This window comes from Vipera ursinii, assembly GCF_947247035.1.
Source record: "Vipera ursinii genome assembly, chromosome: 1".
Taxonomy (NCBI): Eukaryota; Metazoa; Chordata; class Lepidosauria; order Squamata; family Viperidae; genus Vipera; species Vipera ursinii.
Window position 1 is genome coordinate 86,423,528 of NC_139512.1, and position 21,215 is coordinate 86,444,742.

The following is a 21,215-nucleotide window of genomic DNA, read 5'->3' on the forward strand; positions in this document are numbered from 1 at the left end:
AATGGAGTCACAGTTGCTTATAATATCAAAATGCAGCATACACAAATTGTATGTGTATTCCTCTTTTTCTCATACACACATGTTATTGCTGGCCTTGCTTTAAGGAAGATAAACATTTCAGTGAGCCTGGGAAAATTGTTAGTATTTATGTCTCTGTTATGGAAAAAATCCCATGAATTATTTGCCAAACTATTTAAAAGATTTTAATTGCACTGGATTATCTTCACCCTGCAATGCATAAAACTGCCAATAGGTGGAGCTTTCCTCCTAGTGATAATCATAACAAGTCAAATTAATTATTATCTAAATCTCTTTAAATGAAGTAGGTAGTATATTATAAGGACTGCACACAAATGACTACATGTCTCAAAGCAATAAAAATGTTTCTATAAATGGAGAAAGAAAGAGAGTGGGGGGGGAAGAGAGAAAGTAAATAATTCTCAAAATTAAGAAAGAGAAAAGACCCATTCTAAACATGAAAGATAATTAGTTCTACTCTAGAATCTGTTTCTAAAGCAGGAATATTCTGCAAAACCCATGGCTACCCTATTAGGAAATGATAACAGTATTATACAACTAAAACTTGAAGTAATCACTGTGGATTAGTACAAAGGAGACCAATTGTTCTTCTGAGCAGGAAATTTTCTCCTCCCCCGTAGTAAAAGAATTGATGAGTGACTATGGTTTCTTGAGGTTTAATCTTTCATCAATCTAGCAGAATGAATGGAATAGATAATGCAACTATTTTTGTTAGATGGGCAATTACGTACATGTATTTGATTATTTAATTATTTACATTTTTTCTCTCTCTCCCTCCCTCTCTCTTTCTCCAGTTGTAGAAATACTTTTTATTGCTTTGATACATAGGGTAAATAAAATGCTTTTTTTTGCCCAATTTGCAGACACCAAGAATTAAATGTACAGCTCATTGACTCCTTCCTGAAGTTTCAGATTGTCCAAACATTTATTATCTGAAAATAATTTAATAAATGCCACTTTAGCAAACAATACAAATAATAACAGTAACAAAAATAACAATGACGAACTGCTGTTGATTAATAATGGATTGGGAGTCAATACTGACCATTATAATTCAAAGGATCCATTAATAATGCAAGTATCATCAGAAGTAGGGAGATGAAGAACAAGTAGGAGAAACAAATTCAGGTACTACTATTTAAAGATGTGATTCTCAAAAAGGCCACAAGTGAACAGAAAAAAGTTAAGGATAGGAGCTATTTAACTGAAACCATTAACTGTTGACAGAATCAGAAAGATTCTCTTTCTCCCTCAGTGCCAAACTGATGGAATTGTCCAATAACATTCATTACATTTACTATAGAACATTCACTAGAAATCTCTGGGTTACTTCAAGTCAAGAGATGGTTTAAGGCCAATATCTAACTGTTCTTTGCTAATCTCAGAATATTAAAAGTACTTGGATGAGAGACTACAGGCAATCCCACAGCCATACCACATGACTAAGTGGGGAAAAAAAACATTTTGGTAAACTACTACAAGTTCCCAAATTATACGGACCTGCCCATGTAGTCATCAGGAGATGAGCAGGAGTCCTTGACTTATGATTGTTTAATGACAGTTCCAAGTTACAGTGACCTTGGGAAATGTAACTTAAAGCCTGTCTTCGAAGCTACAAAGGTTGCAACACCTTCTGCAGTCATGTGATCACAATTCAGGTCTTGTCAACTGGCTCTCATTTATGACAGTTGCAGCATCCTGCGGTCATGTGATTGTGACTTGCAACCTTTCCAGCAAGCTTCTGACATAACAGGGGATTCATAACTGCTCATTCATTTAGCAAATGCATGAATCACTTAACAACCACAGTGATTCACTTAACAACTGTGATAAAAATGGCTGGCAAATCTGGCTCTGTCACACTTTATGTCTGTTCTGACCTACAATGGAAATTCCAATCCCGATTGTGGTCTTAAATTGAAGACTGCTTATATTTTAAATTATTATTATTTTCTTTTGAGAAACAGAGAGCTAAAAACAGAGTGTCAGTCTGTCTGTTGGTATAGTGATTAAAGATACCAAGCTGGAAATTGGGAGACTGTGAATTACAGTTCAGCCTTAGTCACAAAGCCAGCTGGGTGACTTTGAATCAGTCACAATCTCCTCAACAATACAAGGTAATGACAAACCACTCCCCAAAGTGTTGCAAACTACAGAGACTTATCCAGTACAGCTGTAGCTAGGACTCAAGACTGAGCCAAAGGCACGGGTGCAAACACACACACATACATGCGCGCACACAAACACAAATACCATATGCTCTATGAATAATTTGGTACATGGAGAATTTCAAAAAAATATCATAACGCACACTCCAAGAAAATTCTTACATGGCTCCTACCTTCTTCATAGCTGCGTGTCTTGGGGAGAGCAAATAAATAAGACTGGGAAAAGCTTCCCCATTCCCCAGACTTTTCCCCATTCCCCAAAGCAATTTTTAAAAAAATCTTAAAAGCAAACAGCGTCCTAAAACTGGATGTTTTAAGACTATATAAGCTGTCAGGATTTCAGCTGCCCTTGAACTTCTCTGGCTCGCAAACAATATCAATTAGCATTTTCCTTCTTTAATTTCATAAAAATTCATGAAATATTTTTCTCTTCTTTCCTGAAATACTCTTGAAATGTGTAGAAGGCTTGCAAGTGTACCTTTGCTTCCCTGCTGACACCAAGTCCACCCTTACTCTACACTCACTCTGCAGGACTCATTTATCCTAACTGTGCAAAGCATCGTTCCTTAAAAACAACAACATTAAAGACTCCAACCAGCATGCATAGGCCTCATGGGTATCCCTGTATCCCTCCAACTACGATATCTTTTGATGCTGTGTTGAAGCTTGTTTCCTGAATAGTTTAACAGTAATACAAGAGCGAGGAAATGCAGCAAATATGAAAGGCATCGTTCATCTGTGAAAATATCCCTGCATCTAGAAATATCCTCTTTCTCTGGGAAGTATTTTTTTAGGCTCCAAGTATGCCTCCCATTCCCTCCCCACAAGACTGGGTATATTACACTCTTTTTAGCTGACAAATTAGTTTTCCATGAGTCAGATGCTGTTAGTATTCCATAGATCCTGGAAGTTCACAGCTCATTCTTAGTCCATGTCTTTTTTTAATTGTATTTTTTTACAATAGATTTATGCCTATAAACCTAGGGAGGTCCCGTACACATAAACTTATTATTATCTTTGTACTGGGTGCTTGACCAAGTTCAAGCATTAAAGAGAAAAAGAGACAGAAAGATAGAATGGGTGGACAGCCACTATGAAAAAAACTACTTGATTAATTTATTGAAACAATAGGGTCGCCAAAACTCATTTCCACAAATTGCCAATGTTTCTTGACAAAAATTATTTCGTAGAAGATGGAATAAACAAAGATGCACAAATCATTATTTGTTTTGTTTACTTACCACCAAAATTCCGGCAAAGGTTCTTATGTTTTTCACTAGATCCAGCAGTGTACTGGCAACTAAAGACATGAACTTGGGGGGAAGAAAGGAATCATTAGTGGTTTTTTTTTTTACATTCTTTCATCTTAAGAGAGAAAAGCAATATTAAAATCTACACAAAAAATGAAATTACTGTAATGTTTGGGATGATCCTTAAAAATCTGAACACAATCAGCATATTTGCTAGACGAACCATGTCCCATAGAGACAGCAATCCCAACATTTCAGGTCTCCTAGGAAAACAAGAAAAAGAGATTTTCAGGAAAAAACAGAGAGGACCCACCAGCAACATTAAAAAGGGTTGTTCTTTCAACCAACCAAAATATAATTTTACCAATGCCAGATGTTGGGGGGGGGGGAGAGAAAGAAACCAAGACCGTACATAATAGCCTGAATCTTAACCATTATTCTCCATTCTTGAATGATTTTGTTGTCATTATTTCAAGATTAAATATAGTAGGATGAAGTTTACACATATTTGCAACAGTTTTAAAGGTGTTGTGATGTGATAGGTCTATACAACTTTTATTTTTTTACTCCTTTTTATAAAGTTTCTCTACCAAGACTTACAATATAAATGCTATGTGGTAAAAGTCCCAATATTGTAGTCCTTTCTCTGGAGAAACAGATTTATTTATTTATTTATTTATTTTATTGCATTTATATACCGCCCTTTCCCTGAGGATTCAGGGCGGTTTACAGGAAGTTAAAAATCAACCATACAAAAGTTAAAACCCAATTTAAAAAATATTAAATCAACCCTGTACTATTAAAAACCCCAATTAAAATGAATGTCTCCTCAGCCTGGGCCCGAGAGCTCAAAGAGCCAGGTCTTCAGGCCCCGGCGGAATGATCGGAGGTCGGGAGCAGTCCTCAGCTCCACCGGCAGCTGGTTCCAGAGGGCAGGCGCCCCCACTGAGAAGGCCCTATCCCTGGGTGTCACCCGCCAGCAATCTCTTACCGGCGGGACCCTGAGCAGACCCTCCCTGTGGGAGCGCACTGGGCAAAGGGCGTTTGATGCCGGCAGCAGGTGTTCCCTCAAATACCCCGGACCCAGGCCATTTCGTATTCGCACCTTTTTGAAAGAGTATCTTGATACTTCTAAATGACTGAATCAGTCAGAAAAAATATCATGTTACATTATGCAAGAAATAGCTTGTTTTTTTGAGTTTTTCCACTCCAATATTCCAGCTGAACATAATCAGCTGTTACTAGAAAAACTGCTGCAAGATACCAATTTCAAGTTAGCCAAACATTGCTTACTAAGGACACATACCAGCCTGGATGAGGAAAGCCATATACAGCAAATGTGGACACCTCCAAAACCTTTGAGAAGAGAAGTAAAAATTAAAACTGACTGGGGTACAACATGTCTATCTGTCAGCAAAAACAGGCAAAGCTAGCAAAATGAATTCCTATCTCAGCAGCATCTACAATGACTCCCAATGTTATTCAAAAGGATGCAAGGAAGAAGAGATTAAGAAGTCCATTTGTTCATCATTGGGTCAGATCCATTTATTAGAAATTAATGCTATTCAAGTATATCATATGGGGACGCGGTGGCTCAGTGGGTTAGGACACTGAGCTTGTTGATCAGAAGGTCGGCAGTTTGGCAGGTCGAATCCTGAGTGCTGCGTAACAGAGTGAGCGCCTGTTACTCAGCCCAGCTTCTGGCAACCTAGCAGTTCGAAAGCACGTAAAAATGCAAGTAGAAAAATAGGGACCACTACAGTGGGAAGGTAACAGCGTTCCGTGCGCCTTTGGCGTCTAGACATGCCGGCCACATGACCACGGAGACATCCTCGGACAAGCACTGGCTCTTCGGCTTTGAAACGGAGATGAGCACCGGCCCCTAGAGTCAGAAATGACTAGCACGCATGTGCGGGGGAACCTTTACCTTTTAAGTATATCATGGGGAAGGGAAATGAACATAACAAAGCTGAACAAGAAGTTTTTAACTCAAAAGGAAGACAATTCTGAATTTAAGATGAGCACCACCACCCCTCCACAGGATTAGATGGTGGGGGGGGGGAAGAGAAGTGGTAAACACAAATAAAATCCTATATTTTGCCCATCTTAGCTGCCAACTTCCACGGAAATCATTCCTGGAAATATATCTATGCATGTGTGTATACGTGCATGCACGTATCCTAGCCTGAAGTGAAATTAAAAACAAGGGCAATGCTAGGCAAAATATGAAATTAATTGTTATTCAATTAATGAGTACTAAATACACTTAATTTCCTATCAAACATCTAATTTGAATAATATCAAACATCTCATTTGAAGTGTGAGTTGATTCACATCTACCTATCCACACAGACACATATGTGCATCTTATATATTTACATATATATTATGTAAAAGCAGAATGGAAATAATTCCATGACACTTACCATCAGGACTAAAGTCAGAAGTCCATCAAATATGTTGCTTGGATAGGATAAATATCTTTTTAATCCCAAGGCCACTAATTTCAGCAATATTTCCAGAAGGTAGTACAAAATAAAGAAACAGTTTGTAACCTTGAAAAAATGAGAGTTAAAGTGAAAATTTAAATCAGAGCTTTTAGAGAGTAACAAGAACAGGGTCTCACGGAATAGATGGTCTTACCCCTAAAAAAAAGTCATCTCTCAGAGCAGGTGGCTTATCTGCATCTATTACCATGATTCCCTGGGAAGGAAAAGATTCACAGGTTATCAGAGGCAAAACAATTACAGTACATTATAAGTAATGCATCTAGAACATATAAAGTAGCCATGAAAAATCAACAGTCCATGAAAAAGGTTATTCAAACCACTGCCTACACTACTTGTTAGGCATAAAGGTATTAGATCTGCATCCCAATCAAATCTCCAGAAGGTTTTCTAAGCTAATCTGACCAGTCACATATGAACTAATCACTGAACTGCATTTTGTTTGACTATTTCATAAGTCAAATAGTCTAAGAACACAATGCCTTACAGAAATAAAATATCCCCCAGGCCAATAGCATTCAGAACCAGTTACCCCCACCAGTTCCTACTTATATACAGTTGCAAAACACGAGTATCAGCAAAGCCATTGGATAAAATATCTGACCAAGACTAGGAAGAGCTGGGTTCAAATCCTGATTTTTCATGAAGCATCTTAAGATACAACAGGGCAGTTGCATACCCTCAGCCTAATCTATCTCACACAGTTTGTGAAAACAAAATAAAGACATAGGTCCAGCTTTTTGCAAGAAAAGAGAACAGATAATCCTTGTATTAATTATAATTCTTTTTTTAAGCTATCTGATATGGCTTCAGATCATTGTTTCAATCGTCTCTTTGTGGTGTAAACCATAACAGGATGCTGGAACTTTAACCTAGGACTCCTGTATCCTTCAGTGAACAGATGAAGCTAACTTACATAAAATGATTAGAGATTTTTTAATACTTTAAATACTTTCCTTAAGTATTTTTCTTACATATAATAAGGAAAGAACCTTCCTCACAAAGAGAAGACGCTACTTCAAATGGCACCATGTACTTACGCATACACAGAAAATATTTGCTAGTGCTACAACGTTTCCTAAATACCCAAAGTAGTGATGTCCAAAGATAAACTGAAGTCGCTGTAAGAATGGTGACTGATAATCTGGTTTGGGAGGACGCTGGGAAAAAAGCAGAATGAGAAAGTCTTATCAGGAATTATTTTTACAGGTTGCCTTGAAGAAAACGTGGCTTTGGGATATTGTCTGAAAAAGGGCATACCATTTCATCAGTTTGATGCACATGCCTGAGCAACGCCTGCCGTTGAAAAGCACTACAGGTAGTCCTCGACTTACAACCACAATTAAGCCCAAAATTTATGTTGCTAAGTGAAACACTTGTTAAGTGAGTTTTGCCCCATTTTACAACCTTTCTTGCCACTGTTGTTCAGTGAATCACTGCAGTTATCAAGTTAGTAACACAGCTGTTAAGTGAATCTGGTTTCCCCATTGACTTTGGTTGTCAGAAGGCCGCAAAAGGTGATCACAACTGTCATAAATACGAGTCAGTTGCCAAATATTTTAATTTTGATCACATGGCCATGGAGCAACATCTGTGAGTTGAAAAATGGTCATAAATCACTTTTTTCACCATCCTTGTAACTTTGAACGGTCAGTAAATGAACTGTTGTAAGTTGAAGACTACCTCTACATATGATTCTCCTTAAGTTTATACTCTCTTTAAAGGCTGGGTGGGGAAAAATATATCATGACAGAGTGGCAGGAAAAAAAATTATACGTGCATCTTTTTAAATACACAACTTGGTCAATAGTTCATTAATAAAAAGGCTTCTAACCCCAAACTGGATATGAAACAATTATCAACAATGAATACTTATCAATATCTGAAAAAATTATAGTATATAGGGTACATAGGTGATCTCTAGCATAGTAGACAGTATTCTACTGTTGTAGATATTTTTACACAATTTACTGCAAATATTACATTCCTCATAATCTTAAATTTAGACAGAACATTACTAATCAGAAGTCTCATTCGAGAGTACAGAAACACTGTATTAATAGGATACATAACTTCCAACCTCTAGAATGCTTCTAAAAGTTACTATTCAAATATATTTAATTAACAAATGGGGAAAAATGTTAGTCTTAATCATGTCTATTTCTCTGATTCATAGCCAGCTTACTTTTGGCATCACAAACTATTGAAGCCAAGAGTGGCCTTTGGCCTGCATTCCCCTGTTCTGATGTTATATTTATCCATCCATCCATCCATCCTTGCCATTAACATATATAGCCCCTCATCACTCCCTGAAAGCAAAGTTTCAGAAATATCCTTGAAACATGTACAGTACTTGTTTCTTATTACTTTCCATTGTACAGAATTTCAAAGTGGTTTTACAATAGTGCAACAATAGTTTTAGGATGGTGGCGCCTGGAATGGCTGCGGCTGCATTGGCTCTTGAAGGTGAATAGTTTTGGGAGGGATAGTAAGGGCTATAGGCCACATGATCAGGAAGATTTTAACGTGTTTGAGCAACATGGTGGAACTAAGGTAACATACGACATACGACCGACAATCTTTGCTGGCCTGGTGAGTTTCTAGTTGTTTTGGAACTGTTGGTGAGACCGTTAAAAGTCATTGGCACTGTTTGAATTTGTTCTGCCAGCAGCAAGATCTGACTGCTGGCCCAGTGATGGATTCTACTGCAAACCAGGGCTGTTTCCAGAGGAGGCAGAGGAGGAGAGGACCTGGAGCTTATGGAGCGAAGGAACTGGATGAGGCTGTTGGCAGGCCCAGAGGAAGAGAGAGAGGCTTTTGGAGGAGTTGGTGGCAGCAGCGTGCTCCAGGGGCAAAAAGAAGCAAGGCCTCTTTAAGGAAAGGGTGGAAGAGTCAGGATCAGAAAAAGGAAAGAAGGCGAGGTTGTCAGAATACAAACGAATTTGAGGGCTAATCCACATGGAGCCCCATTTCCATCTGTCCTGTTTGCTATCGTTCATTCCCTAGAGACTAAAATGGACAATGTGAAATTTGAGCGGGCCCCAAACAAGGAGTATATATCGGAGGTGGTGACCCTTTTGAGAGCTGTATGCAACGAAATTTCATTTTGATGTATGCCGATTGGTGTACATTCAAAATGACAATAAAGTTATCATCATCAACAGGAAAAAAAAGAAATTGTAGATAAAAACAGCAGCTAGGAAAAGCCAGTAGAAAAAAACCTTCAAGGCAAACATGCTTAAATATGTTTTAAGCCTATTTAAAAGCTTTGCAGCCACAGGACAGGTACTGCTGTAAAATCTGTCCCGTTTCTCAGTATTGCCAATAACTGTTTTTCAGTTTCATTACATATCTAGATAGATTCAACTATTATAGCTCACAGGTTTATACAAACCACATCAATAACAGCTAGTCTCATACCTCTTTAACTTTATGCTTGTCGAGTTCATCAAAAAGTGTCTGAAACTGAGTAGCTGACAGCTCTCCTGGAGGGCAAGATTTAAGCTTCTGCACATGTAACAGAAACAGGTATTTATCATGCAGAGTTCACGGGTCAGTAAAGACAATATCTTTAAAACAAGCTAAAGTAACGTACACTTAACTACAAATGATGTCCTACCTTAATGATTGCTTCTTTGCAATAGGAATCCATTTTTACTTTCTGGAGGACTTGAAGAAGAGCTTCAGATTGGACACTCAAGCTAGGAAACCAAAAGCAAAATATAGGGCAAAGTGGACACTCAAACTAGGAAAGCAAAAGCCACATAAACCTTCTGCTATTCAGCCTCCACACAGGCACACCTTATGCATAATTATGCACATTTACTAATTTTCCATCAGACCTTTAAGATGTCTTTCACTTACATATTTTTATTGCTCGAAGTCTCTTTCAAAGAACAAAGAACTTCAAAGGCAGCACGGATTCCCAAGCGTCTCCGGAAAAGTGATGATTGAACCGATTTCTAAAAAAAAAGATGTATGAAAAGAAAGCCCATCCAAAATAACAGCAGAAAGATACAGACATCTAGATCAGGGGTGTCAAACTGCCGGCCCACGGGCCACTTGCATCATATGAGGCTGCACCCACCCCAGTTCCGGCAATGCAAAAAAGTCGGGATACATCATGACACGTCACATGATCTGGCAAGTTTGACACCTGTGATCTAGACCAATGGATATTTATATAGGCCATTAATGTGAAAGATAGTTACAGAATGTTTTAGTTTAGTTTTAGTTTTAGTTTTTATTAAATTTTTATACCGCCCTTCTCCCAAGGGACTCAGGGCGGTGAACAGGGCATATGATAAAAGTACAAAACTACAAAAGTTAAAATAGAATTAAATTAATGCCCAAGATAAAACAATAAAATATACAAATATTTAAAACCCAAATTAACTCCCCATCAGGCCAGGCCAGCTTGTTCAAACAGGTGGGTCTTTAACCCGCGCCGGAAGGAGCTGAGATCCGGTGCCATCCGGAGCTCCACCGGCAGTTGATTCCACAAAGCCGGGGCGCCCACAGAGAAGGCCCTCCCCCTGGGGGCCACCAGCCGGCATTCTCTGACTGGAGGCACCCTGAGGAGGCCCTCTCTGTGGGAACGCACAGGGCGGAGGGGAGTTGACGCCGGCAGCAGGTGGTCCCCGAGGTATTCCGGACCCATGCCATGTAGGGACTTGAAAACCATCACTAAGACCTTGAACCTCACCCGGAAGACAACTGGTAACCAATGTAGCTCGCGGAGCAAAGGTGTAACATGGGAGTACCGGGAAACTCCCAAGACAACTCTCGCAGCCGCATTCTGTACCAGTTGGAGCCTCCGAGTGGTCTTCAAGGGAAGCCCCATGTAGAGAGCATTACAGTAGTCAAGGCGAGAGGTCACGAGCGCATGAGTGACCGTACACAGGGCATCCCGGTCCAGATAGGGCCGCAACTGGCGCACCAGGCGAACCTGGGCGAAAGCCCCCCTAGTCACAGCTGCTACATGATCTTCCAAGGTAAGTAGTGAATCTAGGAGGACTCCCAAGTTGCGAGCCCTATCCACGGGGGGCAACAGTTTTGAAGTAGCAATTACCGAAAAACAAAGATATGAATCTTGCTTTTGCCAGAAGTACAAAATCAGGATGGCCAGAAAGGAAATGAATATTATTCATATTCATATGGATATATTTCTCAAATTTCTCAATATCAATTCAAAGGAATTATGGGTATGAATCTCAGAAAAAGAAGCCACTTTCTGAAATACCAAGGAGCTAAAGGTAGATATCATGGGTGGCTCTAATCCACCTTTTTGTGGTACCCAAAGCCTAACACTCAACAACTAATGTTCAAATCATAGAGGTAATGAAAAGCAAAGGAAGGACATGTAAGCTCTGTGACAGATTAAAACATGGAATAATGTTTAACCTTGCCTATTCAAAGCAAAAATTTCAGTCCATCTAACTTGGTCCCAATAGTCAGTTTATCCAATATTTAAAAACAACAACTGGAAATTGAAGAAAACATTATATTGCATACAGACAGGAAAGCCATCAGTCTTATTTCATATAAACAGGAAATATTTTTGATAATTATAATACAAACGGACAATATGTATGACATAGTTAAGATAAACCTTGCAGAGGAAACTCTTTTTGTGCATGTTTATGTAAGTTTACACTGAATGTAATTCTGTTGGAATATATGTTAGAACAGGGGTCCCCAACCTATGGACCGCGGCCCCATTTGTGCATGCATGCGGTCATGAACGGGGATGCTAGTGCGGGGCAGATGTCTGCAGCCTGTTTGTGCATGCGCCACTAGCCTGAGTGATTTGTGTAGCCGTTCGCGCATGAGCAGGCTGCCGCCATGGGTGGTGCGTGCCTGTTCATGCATGTGTGTGGTGCCAGCACATGCTGCATGCACAAAAAGGGCTGCTAGTGCTGCGCCAGTGTGTGTGGTCCCATGCGTGCACATGCACCAATTTTGAAACTGCTCTCCTTCCCTCCGGTCCGCGAGCCCGAAAAAGTTGGAGACCTCTGTGTTAGAATGTATTTTGTATTGCAACAACTACAGAATTATTCAGCCAGTAGATGGCAGTGTTTAGTTTGCATCTATGGTTATAATCTAGGGTACCTTTTGTTCTGAGGAGAGTTTCCTGCAATAGTTGAAACCGTTAAGTAGCAAGGCCAGTGGTGGGATTCAGCTAGTTCGCACCACTTCGGCAGAACTGGTAGCTAATTTTTTTGTTGCCCAGGCCCAGAATGGACTTCCGGAAACAGCATCTACACAGAGAACCCGTTGTTCATATATATATTTGAATCCCACCAATGAGCAAGGCCCATGGTGACTGAACACAGTACATTTTATTTAATCTGTATAGCTATATAACCACTCTCTGCTACCAATTTGTATGGCTATATAATAGACTTCTGCTACCATTTGTATATAATAAAGCAGAATTTCTAACGAATTCATATGTTCAGCTGAAGTGTTGCCAGCTAACAAAATATTAATATTATGTTGAATTCTATATAAGCTCAGATCATTACACTTTTTCTCTATTTTTGACTACATGTTGATTATATTTTGTTTCTGCAATGGATATTATGTTAATTCTTGTTTCTATAACATGAAAAGAAGACTAGAAATAGAGGCTGTCTAAAAATAAGAGCCTTTTCCAGATATCAAGTGGGAGAAACTTCACCTCATTGGGGAAATCATGTCATACGAAAAGAACTCTGGAAAAGACACGACATCTGAAAAATCTAATCTAGTCTATATCCTTCCAGGACTGCAATTAAAATATCAGAATTATGGAATGAGCAAATATCTTGCTGAAAAATGCTCGTTCACCATTTTAGTTTTCCCAACTTTTAAGGCTATGTGATTCCCTTCACAAAAGAAGAATGTCACAATCATCATCACAATGGGACAGCCACTAGTCTGTGGCCGGCAGTCAAGTTCATTGATCATGGTCACAATGTTGGCAGCAGCATCTTCCTCCATAGCAGAAGTATAAATTTAAGAATATGATGCTCTAAGGCAGGGGTGTCAAACTGCCGGCCCACGGGCTGGATGTGTCATCAGGAAACCATGCCCACCCCATTACCGGCAATGGGGGAAAAGCTCCGATACGTTGCATGACATCACATGACGTCACAAGTTTGACATGTCTGCTCTAAGGCCTCAGCTGCATTTGTACCATTCCAGTGGCCATGACATGAAGCAGTAGAATTTCCTGCTCAGTAGCCTGAACTCTGATTTAGCATTTTTAAACTATGATAAATTGTAATATTTGTTAAACATCACTTACCAAAAGATAGCCACGAAATTGATTGTATATTATTGCTGTCAACAAGTTCATCAGAAATAAATTTCCTGTAACAATATGAAATTTTCTTATTTTCTTTTAGGCAACAGTACAGTTTTGTTTGTTTTCTTCCAGAAAACTCAAACAAAGAACTAACTCTTTACACTCCACCCAATCTGAACACACAGCTGAAAGAGTATACTTGAGCAAGAATGGAAAGAACCTTACTTACTCCTTGTATTGTTAAAAAGAAATAAAGAATACAACAAAATGCAGTGACCTTTGAAAGAGCAAGTACAGCCCTCATACAAGATCAAGAGAACCATGCAGTACTGGGAAGTATGAATCACCAATTAAATTGAAAAGAAATAAACTAGATAAATCTCACAGGACTGCATTACACAGGCACATGCTAGCTCTACAGTGTGTCGAAGGCTTTCTCATGAAACATTGCCAATTAATATTTGTTTGCTTCTCTACAGCCTCTTCTCTGCCTCAGTCTCTTCCATCCTAGACAAGATGGAATCCCTAATTTTCTACAAACATTCTGAACATTTCAACAGACCCTGGGAGTGCCATAGAAATGTCTAGTGTGAATCTCCTTAGCCCGGAATCAACTACTTACAGCTTCCCTAAAGAAGCTCAGGATTAGTTATACTCCAAAAAATTTTTTCATGACTTCCTGTCCTGATTACAACTTGCTGGGACACAAGTTTTCTTCTGATGAATTTCCCAGGGGTGCTTATAAGCAGCATTTACAAGTTCCCAATAAAACTAGTGAAGTCTTCCTTCCCTGCTTAAGATGACAAGTAGACTTGGGCCCTCAGAGATTAAGAGTAGAATTCATTAGCAACCAGAAAGGTAGTCCATTGGTTGCCCTTATTATCTTGCCCTTATAACTTCAGTCACACCTCCATTAGCTGCTCAATTTTTATGCACATTCTGCAATTAAGGGGACCATCACATGGAAAAGAATGAGTTTACACTGCATGACTTCTGAGGGCCTTTTAATTAAAGAAACAATCCACTTACCTATTACAGTGAAGAGTATAAAGAAGATGCAATATGCTCGATTCTTAGAATACGCAGGAATCATCACTGTTCAATAGTTAAAAAACAATAAATAAGGTTTAAGAAATTCGCATTTAAAGTAATAATGTGCCCCAATCCTTAAACAAGAGATATATGTAGCTTTTAGCAGTGAAATGGGGAAATCGTTTTAGCAGTTATCCAGAAACCCATCACTCTCTGACACAAATGACGGTCTGCAAGTCCTGGTTTGGGTTAGAAGATACATAATGCATTAAAAAGGCCTACTTGATCATGCCAAGCCTTATCGTAATCTAGCATTTTCTTCTCTCATAAACCCCTCTGCCAAATAAATATCTCAAAAATGCCAAAAAGAAGGGTTTAAAAGGGAACATGCCATTTTTCCACTAGCCTTCCCCTACAACTAAGAGGTGGAGAGCTCCTTGGGAATCAGGCATTCTTTAAATCTACGTAAACAAATATATAAAATCTCACCCAAACCAGAATTAATACAACCACTCTTGGTAGACCTGTTCTCAATGAAAGTATCCACTCTCCTTTTAACACCATCAAGCTTAGTTACTATCATTATTTCCCGTGATAATGAATTCCACACATTTCATTTATTCAATGCTTTTATAGAAATTGGATCAGCATATGAGGGAAAGCAAAGCCATATATATCCACTTTTCCAGGGGGAAAAAGGAGTCAAATGTCCCTAAAGAATGAAGAATTTCTGAGTTTAGCCACAGATTAAGAAGGAAAAGGAAAATATTTTTGGAAAAGAATCCTTACCATCTGGATTATTTGCAGTTGTCAACAGTACCAGCAATGAAGTTAATGAATCTGGCAAATTACGAAAATATCCTTGCCACTCTTTATCCTGTGAGCCATCCTAATCGTAGAGATCCAAACTGTTAGCAAACAGAGCAACCAATCAAAGACACTTAAGAGCTATGCACTTTGGTCACCAATTCAACCCAATCAAGTACGGAATACATATTTCATTTAGTAGGCTGAAAGGAATCTAGTGTATACAACCCAAGGTAATCAACCCAATTACTTCTCTTGCAGTTGCGTCAGGCAGACAAGTATTTCAATATCCAAATACAAAAGACATTATTTAAACTGGAGAAAAAAGAAATGTAGGACACGACATATCTGGTCTCAGACTGTACTTTTTTTTTAGTAACTCGTTTTCCAGTCAAAGCAAGCTATTTCCACGTAACTACTCACAATTTGTATCCCTGTTCATTCTGTTGGATTGAATCAAAACAAAAACGTTGCAAATTGTAATTCCAGATAATCCAAATTTTATTTTTCTTTCATAAGACTAAGTAGAGTGCAAATACAAGAAAAAAGAGTGGTTGGGAATACAGGAAAGGCAGCCAGGGAAAGAGTTATGCAGTACTCTGGCCCATCCATCCAATTCAAAATTCTATCTTCCAAACCAAAAAGCCTATTTTTATCCAGGTTTGTTGTTCATGCATAGTCAGCTCTGAGGGTGCTTCATGAGAATTAAAACAGAATGTACAGGAAACCAAAGGAAAACATACACACACACACACACACACAGGGAAATACAGCAAAGCCAAAGGCCTTTGATTTGTATAATCCAAACGTGCTTAATAGGACCCTGAACTGTCTGTATGAGATGATTTTATCTTCACTTTACTCAGGAAACTCTTTGAACATAATGTTATTAGGCAGCAGGACTGAAATGTGTAATTTTTCTCACACAATTCCCTGGTAGATTTTCAGTAAGGTGAATTTCAAAAATTGCTCTTTATGACAATGGAGGAATCTTGTCATGCAACTTTAACAAATGCAAAAATTAAGGGGAAAACAGAACAGCAAAAATAGAGACAAGAGAGGTGAAAATCACCAAAGGGGATCCACAACTTTCTAGAAGGAATTCAGAAAATGTTCAGGAGAATGACAAGGAAAAACTGGCAGATCTCAGCTATGAAATTGTCCTTCACAGAAAATGGAGAAGTGATTTAGTTCTGCTGCACCAGGGAATGTAAGATGCAGGAAAGAATAATGTCTTGTAATATTACTGACAATGTGACAATGGTATGAATAATTATCAAGTAAAATGATGAGCAAGGGAAAAAGTTGCCCAGATTTATCGTAATTTTATGCCTAAAACATGACATGGGAGAACTTACATTTCAGGGGAAAACTGTTTATTTAAAAAAATACACATCTTTTTTTTTTGTGTGTGTGTGTGTGTGTGTGTGTGTGTGTGTGTGTACAACTCTTTTGTCCTAGAACAGGGGTAGGCAACCTTGGCTCTTTTATCAGTCATGGACTTCAACTCCCAGAATTCTGACTCAGGAATTCTGGGAGTTGAAGTCCATGAGTCATAAAAGAGCCGAGGTTGCCTACCCCTGTCCTAGACAAAGAACCAAGATTTTATTACATGTGTTACTTACTTTTGTCCGAGCAAACAGCAGCATGCCAAACATGGTAAAGAGAAACAGATGAACAGCTAAGAGCAGCATAACACTATTAGGGAGAAAATATAATGTCAACATTATTCCTTCATCACAACACAGGACCACATGTAAAGAAAGAGATGCCACAGACAACATTCAGCAGTGAACCAGAAACAATATTGTTCCTACAGAGGAAAATGTGTCAGATGAAGAAAAATAAGCCCAATGCATCTAAAACTAAGAAACGAGAGACGCTACTTTGATGGGCACCTTCAAATGGCATTGAAGAATGTTTCACTCATGAGAGCAGAGACTTCCTCCTTTGTCACCAAAGTGTCAGCTGCAGAAATCTTACTGTTAGCTACTTCTGGACAGGGTAATGTCACCACTGCTGTACTTTGGAGCTTCTTCATTCTTCCAGCACTGGTTTCAACTCAAACACTTTTATTGTTTTCCTTTCTCAAATGTTAGCAGGTGGAAAAAATGGATTTATTGGAGACTAGCAAATGCTAGGGACGCAGTGGCTCAGTGGGTTAGGACGCTGAGCTTGTCGATCAGAAGGTTGGCAGTCTGGCGGGTCAAATCCCGAGTGCCGCATAACAGAGTGAGCGCCTGTTACTCGTCCCAGCTTCTGCCAACCTAGCAGTTCAAAAGCACGTAAAAATGCAAGTAGAAAAATAGGGACCACTATGGTGGGAAGGTAACAGCGTTCTGTGCGCCTTTGGCGTCTAGTCATGCCGGCCACATGACCACGGAGACGTCCTAGGACAAGCGCTGGCTCTTCGGCTTTGAAACGGAGATGAGCACCAGCCCCTAGAGTAGGAAACGACTAGCACGCATGTGCGGGGGAACCTTTACCTTTACCTTTTACTAGCAAATGCTAACAATGTGCATTTTGAAGTTGTAATGTTTGGGGGATCACTGGATCATCTGGCTTATCTCTAGCAGGCACTACACATTGTTACATACCTTGTAATTTCTGGCACTGTCCTCTTGATGCTTTTTAGTGTTTTTTTCATCATTGAAGAATTCTGGAGAAGGAAGAAAGGTCGAAGGATACGTCTTATCCTCAGGTTCTAAAAAAGAAAACATTTGGTAAACGACCACAAAAGCAGAATATGTTTAAGTAATTCCACCAATAACTCAATAATCACTAGGTATGGCTGCAATAACTGCAATAATTGACAGTTAGAACAATTAATCAGTGGAACAACCTGCCTCCAGAAGCTGTGAATGCTCCAACACTGGAAGTTTTTAAGAGGTGACTGGACAGCCATTTCTCTGAAATGGTATAGGGTTTCCTGAACAGGGAAGGGGGCTGGACTAGAAGACCTCCAAGGTCCCTTCCAACTCTATTCGTATTATTCGTATTAATATTATTATTATTATCCACAGTCAAATAAAACCTATGATCCCTTGCAAAATGCAGTCATCTAACAAACAAATAAGTGGACAAAAGAACAGCATCATCCTTCATTAATCAAGTGGCAAAGTCTTATCCAGATGTCTCTATTGCACTGTAAGAATTAGGGAGAAGCCCTTCACGGAATTAATTTTTACTTGCGACCTTCCCAAGTCAAAATCAAGACTTGCCAAGTCCTAAAAATATTGCAAAATAAAATTATCTTAAAAAGCAAATGAACAAGTCCACCAACAACAAAATCTGCTTTTTGTATAAGGAGCTATCGTTCTGTACATAGTAGTTAGTTACTGTGGCTAAGACTGTTTTAGCTAAGTTATTAGCATATCAGTTACTAAATACATTTGATGTCTTTGAACTATCCCAACAAATTTCTATAGGATATGCATCTTCCGTGGCCCTCATGCTAAGGCAGCTCTCAAGCCTATAGTATTGGTACAGCTTGGAGACAGATGTACCGGAGTATGCTAGAAAAATTCAACTGCTGTGAGGGTACAGCATAAACCACGGAATGAGAGAACAGAATGCCATGATCGGAACAAAGACCCAGGGGAATGACTGATAGACTGACAAGCAATATCTGGCATTGCAAAATTTTGTTACAGGTTCTACTTGCTTCTTCTCTAAATGTTATTTCCTGATTGCTTAAAATCAGCACCTTTCCTTTCATCTCTCCAGGTGGTAACCTGGGAATTAGCACAAAATTGTTTATCCATTTTATCCTCATAACTCTATGAAAGAAGCTAAGCTCAGCCGTCCATGTGCTTTCAGTATGGTTTAATAATTAAAACTTTAGCCTGGAAAATCAATAATGTACTTCATTAGGTGATCTTAGTAACTAAACCTACCTTGCAGTGGCATTAAGAGGATAAAATAATTGTAGAAAGTACAATCTCATACATCATTCTTAGCTTCTTGGTGGAAGGACAAAATTAAAAGGATCATATTTATTACTGCTGTTACTGTTGCTGTTATCACCATACACAATTACATCACAGAATTCAGATCAAAGCCATGCTAGTTCTACTGTTTTCCATATGTAAACACAGAATACATACTGACAATGTCAGGTGTACAACCAAACAACATTAGTGTTTTATTTGTCCCAATCCCACTTCAAAATGATCATGGGCCATTTCTGAAACCATTGATTCCCATTGATTCCCAGCCTCCCTGACATTTATCCAAGAATGCATAAGCCTTACTTCATGACAGGAAGAACTCAGCGAAATGCTCCAGTCTATAAGGGAGGTGAGCAGGACCAGGATGTAGGCCATTAACCACTTGGTTTTCCGAAATTCTTCCCATCCAATTAAGTAGCTCTAGTGAAATCAACGTATTTGAATATCAGTTAGGTTACTGTCATAAGCAAAAGGATCCAAATAATTTTCTTCCTCCTATTTTGGAAAAGAGCTAAGCCAGCGATCAGGAAAAATGGAGGATCTGATCATGTGGTAGCTTTGGGGGCTTTGTTCCCAATCCCGGTCCCTAAAGACAGAATGTTTTGATCTAATTGGTATACATTTCTGGGCAGAAACATGCTACCTACATTTCCAAGCATTATACCTGGCTTCTGAGCAACATGCCATGGGCTATCCTCCAAAAAAGGAGTGCTTAAAAGATGAGACAAAGCCTACATTTAATTTATGTGTAAAGATCGCATTTAAATTAATTGCAATTGTTATGGTTTCTTCCTAAACATTTAACCTTGTATCTTTCCCTTACAAGAAATATTACAATTTTGCAGCATCTTTCAGAGCAGCTCCGGGGATCAAACCCAGGGTTTGGGACTCACGAATGGCTTGGAGTTCTCAGATGATATTCCTCTGATTTAAACTTTCAAAAATCAAACTTTCCTGAGATTTCTATTTTGGACCTGCAAACAGGCACAGAGACTTTAGTGTGGTCTTTTCCAAACGTGGCTTCTTTAAGATTACAATTCTCAGTCAAACTGCTAATTTACATTTTAAAACAAATAATCCATTGCATCTGGGAGAATTAATTTGCAATGATTAAAATAATCCCTTCAAAACCACACTTTGGGACCCTGGTAAGTTGCATAGAAAGAAAGGGATATCTGTATCATCATAATCATCCTTGTAGCTACCAAGAAGTCCCACAGACAGCCAAAAGGGGCAAATCTATCCTGTTATACCACTTTTTTTGTATTTCAGAAGAAAGGTAATTATGGGTGAGTTGCTTGTTTCTGGATACAGTCATTGTTTATTCAGCTGCAAAAACTATGGTTGTAACAGCTCAAGGAGACACTGCAAGTTGTGATGCCTACATCTTTCAGCATCAGCCAACATTAAATATTTCGCAAAGGACTATCATTGAAATACATTAAGGGCATATGATTCATTTAGCTTTTCTAAATAATGTATATAACAACCTTTCTTAACTATATATACCTGGACAGTTCAGGCATTATAACAAACTGCCAATACAGCTGCATCTCTATTGGGTTCAACTAAGATCCTGACTTGGAGAAGAATCAGATCTTCACAGCCTTCCACAGGCCAAAAGGGTGGGCCTTTCCAGGTCTCAGGGGGGAAGGCTGTTCCACAGGGCAGGTGCTATGACTGAGAAGTTGCATCTCCTAGGCCTCGCCAGATAACATACTTTAGTAGAGGGGACCCAGATTATCCCAATTCTGTCAGATCTGGTGGGACAGACAGAAAACCTTGGGGAGAGGTAACCTGTGCCGTGCATGGCTTAAAGGTGATAACCAGCACACCTTGAATTGTGCCCAGAAGGACATTAGAAGCAGTACACTTTTTGTAACAACAGTGCAAACCTAGAAGACTTTAGTGCACTCTAAACAATGTACCCTACTCAGTGGTGGGATTCAAATATGTGGACAACCAGTTCTCTGGGTGGATGCTACTTCTGGAAGTCCATTCTGGGCCTGGGCAACAAAAAATTAGTTACCGGTTCTGCTGAAGTGGTGCAAACTATTGAATCCCACCACTGACCCTACTACATTCTGAACCCTGAAGCTTCTGGGTGGTCTTCAAGAGCAGCCATATAGAATACATTGCAGTAATTAAACCAGGTAGTGACCAAGGCCTGA

At 39.1% G+C, this 21,215-nt stretch overlaps 1 protein-coding gene across 2 annotated transcripts in view; it reads right to left on the bottom strand.

The window, feature by feature from the left end:
• Nucleotides 1-21,215, bottom strand: part of TPCN2 (two pore segment channel 2) — a 104,408-nt gene that overhangs the window by 68,331 nt on the left and 14,862 nt on the right. For both annotated transcript variants that reach the window (XM_083348363.1, XM_083348362.1), the window contains exons 5-19: nt 19,348-19,464; nt 17,692-17,798; nt 16,720-16,792; nt 15,077-15,176; nt 14,285-14,350; nt 13,256-13,320; nt 9,829-9,926; nt 9,584-9,665; nt 9,385-9,471; nt 7,005-7,124; nt 6,101-6,160; nt 5,884-6,012; nt 4,764-4,813; nt 3,621-3,720; nt 3,449-3,520 (exon numbers count right to left, since the gene is read on the bottom strand). In XM_083348363.1, the coding sequence (XP_083204489.1) occupies nt 3,449-3,520; nt 3,621-3,720; nt 4,764-4,813; nt 5,884-6,012; nt 6,101-6,160; nt 7,005-7,124; nt 9,385-9,471; nt 9,584-9,665; nt 9,829-9,926; nt 13,256-13,320; nt 14,285-14,350; nt 15,077-15,176; nt 16,720-16,792; nt 17,692-17,798; nt 19,348-19,464 (1,326 nt within the window). The remainder of the gene's footprint in view (nt 1-3,448; nt 3,521-3,620; nt 3,721-4,763; nt 4,814-5,883; nt 6,013-6,100; nt 6,161-7,004; nt 7,125-9,384; nt 9,472-9,583; nt 9,666-9,828; nt 9,927-13,255; nt 13,321-14,284; nt 14,351-15,076; nt 15,177-16,719; nt 16,793-17,691; nt 17,799-19,347; nt 19,465-21,215) is intronic.